The 5936-nt window shown below is 64.3% G+C and overlaps 1 protein-coding gene across 4 annotated transcripts in view; it reads right to left on the bottom strand.

Annotated features, from left to right (window-relative positions):
* Positions 1-1262, bottom strand: part of RNF157 (ring finger protein 157) — a 14643-nt gene extending 13381 nt beyond the window's left edge. For all 4 annotated transcript variants that reach the window (XM_085304459.1, XM_085304460.1, XM_085304458.1 and 1 more), the window contains exon 1: positions 1122-1262. In XM_085304459.1, the coding sequence (XP_085160585.1) occupies positions 1122-1214 (93 nt within the window). In that variant the 5' untranslated portion in view covers positions 1215-1262. The remainder of the gene's footprint in view (positions 1-1121) is intronic.
* Positions 1263-5936: the final 4674 nt, after the last annotated feature.

The raw sequence follows: 5936 nt of genomic DNA, 5'->3' as shown, positions 1-5936 counted from the left end.
CCCCCCAAAAAAAAAAAATCTCAAGGCATAGGTGGGAGAAGGCAACGTGGTCTCGGGGGGCAAAGCAGCGAGCGAACGGCGCAGAGACGCCGCCGCACGCGGCCGGGGGAGAGAACACCGCCGTTTGCTCCCGTCGTGGCTTTACGCCCCCCTCGCCCGGGGGCAGCCGGCGGCGGTCGGGCCGGGCAAGAACGAGGAACCTCCGCAGGCAAATCTCTTCTCGCAGCAACTGTCGTGCCGCCACCGTTGTCACCGACCGTTGTCACCAACCGTCGCCGCTGGGCTCTTTCACACCCCGGGGCGGACTGCTTCGGTTTGGTTTTGCGGGTTTGGTTTTTTTTTGTTTTTTTTTTTTGCAAGCCAGCTTTACACGTCAGAAAGGGGCTATTCGGAGAACTTTTTTCCATCCGCCCAATTTAAACGAGGCTGAGAAACAATCGAGAAAGAAAAAAAAAGCCTTCGCCGCAACCGTTAGGCGCTGAGGAACGCGATATGTGTGCATATAGCTATATTTGGTCCAGGCAGGCTGCTGTTAAGGGCAAAAAAAAAAAGAAAAAAAAAAGAAATATGGGGCTCGTGGCTGAGATGTCGGGCCAGGTCCCTCTGCGGTGGCCCTGGTAAGGGGCTCCGAGGCTCACCCCAGGCAAAGTCGGATCCGGATTGAAGCTCTGCAGCCGCCCGGTGGCTAAGAGCAAGAGGAGAACGCGCTTGGATGGGGACAGAGCCTCGCCAAGCCAAGCGCGGAGCCAGCAAGGCGCACGGGCCGCCGGCGAGCTCGGTGCTTTTAGTCCGTCCCGCGCCGGGAGGAGTGGAGATGCCTCTCCCCGCCCTCCCTTCTCCGCTGGCGCTTGGGAAACGGATCCCGACTCGGTTCGGCAGAGAAGCGACAGCTACAGCAAGGTTGTTACGTCCCTGGGGCGCTCGCGAGCACGAGCGGCTCGGGGAGACCCGGTTAAGCGCCGCACGGAGGAAAGGCTGCAGCATGAACCCAACCCTTATATTAGGCATCAGAGAAGCCACTCATTTCCCCCCCCCAGCTTTGCACTTCACCCGCGCGCTCCCGCCCGGGCGCTGGGCCGGGCGGGGGGGGTTCAGCCCGCGCGCCCGCCGCCGCTCCCTACCGCCACGGGGCGGCTGCCCAGGAAGTTGAGGTCGCTGTTCTCGCCGAAGAGGTACCCCTCGGGGTGCGTCGAGTCGAACTTCTCGCCTCCCATGATGAAGTGGTTGGCAAAATAGCTCCCTAGAAACAAACCGGGGGTACGGCGTGAGGCCGCGCAGCGGGGCCCGAGGGCGAGCGGCCGGCGGCGCCAGCGAGCTCCGGGCAGCAGCAGCCAGAGCAGCTTCGCTCCGGGAGGGGAAAGAAGCAGCAACGCCGTGGACACCCCGGAGCAGCTGCCCTCCGGCACCCGGAGCGTCCAGGCGGGGCGCGTAGGCTGGGATTTTTTGTTAAAGGTGAGAAAATTAAAGGAAAGAGGGAGCCGAAACGGGATCAGTGCGGCAGGGAGGGTAAGCCGAGCCGCGAGAAGGTGGGAAAGGCGAAGGGTGAGGATGGACGTGGACTGGGGCAAAGCCCCAACACTCGCACCCACTCCGAGCGTCCATGAACCGAGAAATCCCGGCAGCCCGTGGCGCGGGACGTGACGTCGGGGCCAGCCCTGCGTGGGGTGCGGGGTGCTGAACGCCCTCGCTCCTCCATCCTGCATCCCCCGACCATCCTCGGCCCATCAGGAGCAACAGGGCTTGGACCAAGGAAGGACTTTCCCCCCCCACCACCACCACCACGAGCGTTGTTATTGCCCCTTGAGATCGTCGTTCCCCCATCGCGGTCACCAAACACAGCCGGTTTCCCCAGCCCGGCCCCACCAGTCCGTATTCCAGCGGCCGCTTTTCAGGACCAAAGCCTGAGGTTGCAGGTGGCTCCCAGCAGACGTGACGGCTGCCCGGGACTCAGTCGGGGCTTACTGCTGCGTTTCAAAACCAAACCCGGGAGCCCAAAGCCCCGGGCCGGGCCGAGCCGGAGCGGGGAGGCCCCCGGGGCCAGGCGGGCAGGGGGGTGAGCGGGGCTGCCGGCGCGACCCGGAGCCGCCGCGCGCGGCCGCTGTGCACCGCTTAGGAAAACTCGACCATCAATTATTGATGCCTGCTGCTTTCCGGTCCCATTTTCCATGTACATAATTTATGGGCAGCTCCTCGGGGAAGGAGGCAGCCGCACGAAAAAGCCCAACAGCAAACTGCCTCCAGAGGCGCCTCCGTCGGCACGGCAAGCCGAGGAGCCCGGAGCTTTGCCGGGGACGGACTTTGGGCAGGAGGGGGAAGATTGCAAGAGCAAGTGGCAAAATCTTCCAAGAAAACCTTCCCAGGCACCAGGGAAAAGCGGAAAGACAGAGCGCAGGCTGGCTGCGCTCCCCCTCCTTGGAGCAACATCCCAGCCCTCCCCGCCGGGGCGCCGCGAGCACCCCGGGGTGCTGCCGGCCCCCGGGCACCGGGTCCTCCCTGCGCATCACGCCGGGCCGCAGCTCCTCCTCCGCGGGCCTGGGGGTCGGGAGACGCAGCGCGGGCAGCAGGGACTGAAGAGGCAGGATGCGAGCCGGCGATTTTGCCTCTTCTGCGGGCAAGGAGGAGGAGAGGAAGGGAAGGGGCTGCGTCCGGGCCCTGGAGGACGAGAGCTTTGAGCTGCGCAGGGTGGCGGGACCAGCCCTCGCCCACCGGGTGCTGGTACCCGCGGGGCCAACGGGCACAGCCGGCCTTGCCGAGGGAGGGGGGCAAGAGGAAAACCCCCCTCTCCAGCAGCAGGCTTCCTCTGCTGGGCTAATTATAATTCCTTAGCCAGCCCCCACCCCAGAGAGCTGCAAACCTGTCAAGGACGGTTAAATCGCCACGGCAAAGCCGGGCTTTAACGAGATCTGAAACTTCAGAGGCCCGAGAAGCGTGCGGGAAACGCTGCGAACGAGGGCAACGGAGCCTGGTGCTTAAAAGAGGGAATAAACCCAACTGCAAACCAAGAGGAGCCCTTTGCGCCCCGCAGCTCCAGCCCTGGGGTGCTCCGTCGCGGTTATGCAGCCTCTGGCCCCCGGGTATCAGAGCCCGCACGAGGCTTTCGGTGCCGACAGCGGTCACAGCCTCCCTCTCCAAAGCAGCTAAAAGAAAAGCTTATTTGCGGGCTGTGTGCAAGCTTATGGCTAATGTGCTCCCCACTCATCCCAGCCTGCGAGCGGAGCGCGCGGTTTTGCATCTACGCAGGCAGCAGTTGCCCCGAACCGGTGGCCCCGGCGCCGGTGCGGGGACGCCCGGCAGCAGCGCGTCCTCCGCTGCCCGTCTCCCCTCTCCCAGGGAAATGGATCTGTGCAAATCACTGCCCCTAAAGGCAGCAGCGGACAAGGCGGCGGGCGCTTCTCTGGCCTGAGGCCACCCAAAGCCACCAGTGCGCTGCGGCTTATCTCGCTTAGTGCCATAACGCAGGCGGGAGCAGGGAGGTGAGAGCTGGTGACAGCAAAGCCCCGTGCATCATCCCCCCCCACCTCCAGACTCATCTTGTCTACAGCAAGACACAGCCAGACACGAAGCCGAACGCCGGGTGAGGAGCTGCTGCGTCAGCCCTGGCCCGCGGCGGCCCCGAGCCCGCCTGCGCCGCGATGCCGCGGGAACCGGAGCCGCCGTCCCGCTGCCCGGCGCGCTCCTACGGCGGCGAAGGGGGCCTGGCGCGGGCGCCTGGGTCCGGGCTGGAGATGCTGCTGCCGCCCGCCGGCATCCCTGGGGGGGGGGTGGCAGGACAGGACATGTCCTTGGTGCTCTAAGTCACCGCCTGGTTAACCCCTTCTGCTCCTGCCCCCAGCCGGTACCGGTGCTCGTCCCCCCTCATGCCCTCCAAGGGGTCTCCGCAGGCGACCGCGCTCCCGGACCGACTGCTCCTCCGCCGCCTGCCCGTTACGAGACCCCCTTCCCAGGGCCACATTTGCACATCCGCTGGCTGTTTCCAAGGAGGAGAAGCGTCACCATTGCAAAAGACCCAACTCAGCTGCCCAGCACATCCTCCCCCTTCCTCCCTCTCGGCTGCTGACGGGGCTGAAAGCAAATCCCCTGTAAGATTAAAAGCAAAAGAGCCATAATCTCTCGTGGTCACCGGTTTGTGCTCGTCTCGGGACAGATGGCCGCGTGGCTCTCATGGCATTGCCCTGGCATGCCATGAGGGCGTCTCCTGCCCTCTCCCCAAGGCCGCAGCACCAAGGACCGCAGGAGCCCAGGCAGCGGTGGGGCCGGCCTTCCCCAGCTCTGCCCAGACCCCTCACCCTGGGACAAGCCTCCCTGAACACCCCCAAAAGCCCCAGTTTCTCCCCCAAAAGCTGGTGTTACCCGACAGCCTGGTATCCTCCACCAGGAGACATCATCTCAGCTGAGGTGAGTTTGGAAGTGCAGAGCTGAGCGAACTCGCTATCCCAAACAACCCACGCCAAGGTGATGGAGCAGGACACAGCGCGGCTCCTGCTGCTCGGGTGTGTCAAGGCAGCCCAAATAAAACATACGCTCGCTCTGCTGCCTTCCACCCACCTTCCCAAGGGGATTTCCACCTCTCCAGGCCTGCGCAGTGGGTGGGAGAAGTGCTACCTCTCTGCTTCCCGGGGAGGCTCGAGTCCTGGGCTCGCCTCCCGGCTGAGCGTGGGCATCCCCAGGGCATATTCCCACCGCAAGGAGACCCGGGCTCCTGCCTCCAAGCAGATTCCCCGTCTCCGTTACTGCCTCGCTAGCCTTTCCTGGGCTGGAGCAGCAGTGCCGCAGGCTCTGGAGACAAAACGACTACGGCATGCAAATCTCCTCGGCAAGGCACCGGGTGCCGAGCTCGGCAACCTCGGCCCTGGCAAAGAGCGGAGCCCGCAGATGGGCTAGGCCGGGTTCACCGGGCACCAAGGTGACGAAGGCCTTGAAACGACGTGAAAAACAGGAGCAGCCAAGTCAGAGCTGCAAAAGCCCCCGGGAGCTGCGGGAGCACGGGCAGCCGGAGGGAGGCGCGACCCGCCGTCCCCACCGGTGAGGATGAGGATGGGCCCGCCGGGCGTCCCCGGAGCTCGAGCGCCAGCACGGCCCTCGCCCCATCGCCCGCCGTTTCGGCGAGCCCCGAGCACCGCGGCCCCGCTCGGAGGGAGGTGGTCGGACCCCACCGCCGAGGCAGATGTTTCGGCAGGCTGGTTCCAGCTGTGCTTCCCGATTTCAGAGGAAAAAAGAAAAACGCCAAGCGCATCTTTTCAGGACAAGGGTACAGTCTGTGTTGGCAGTAATTCTTCCTAAGGAGGTCTTTATTCGTAATTAGCAAGTAATTTGTCACAGCGCTAACGATCGTGGCGTTTACCTTATCCTATTAACTACCAGAATAGTTACCTATTAATATTATCCAGTGCCGCGAGGATCCTGTGGCGTTCCCCGGGCATACGCAGGGTGCTTTCAGGCATCACCCCCTGGTATTAATATTTTTGCAGATCTGAAGCCCTGCCCCACCCGAGGGGCCAAACTCAATCACCTCTCCCCAGCGCGACCCCCTCGGATACCCGCTCGACCCGGCCCTTTGCAGGGAAAATCCAGGCCTGGAAGGGAGGGACCGATTTTCCAAGGTCACGCACAAGGTTTGAAGCAGGGCCGGATCCGGAGCTGACAAGACATCGCCGCTGCGTCCCGAGGCGCTGGGTCAGGGGAAACCTCCCCGGCGGGCCCGGGGGCTGCAGCAGCCCCGGGAAGGGGGGGACCCGCTCTGCTCCGCTCCCTCCAAACCCCCCTGCTCCGTCCTCCCGGGAATTTAACGCGGAGCTTTCCCGCCTACCCAGCGCGCTAAGGCCGAGCGGCAGGGACGGTGCCCGCCTGCAGCGGGGCCCCACGCTCTGCAGAGCGCAGTTACGAGCAGCAACGCAGTTAAAGCAGAGAACAGCCCGGGGAGGGGGGGGGACACAGCG

Source organism: Rhea americana, unplaced genomic scaffold, assembly GCF_003343005.1.
Source record: "Rhea americana isolate MKP2758 unplaced genomic scaffold, rheAme1 scaffold_21, whole genome shotgun sequence".
NCBI classification, from domain to species: domain Eukaryota; kingdom Metazoa; phylum Chordata; class Aves; order Rheiformes; family Rheidae; genus Rhea; species Rhea americana.
Note: the sequence above shows the minus strand (reverse complement) of the source record. Positions and strands in the feature narration are given on the sequence as shown.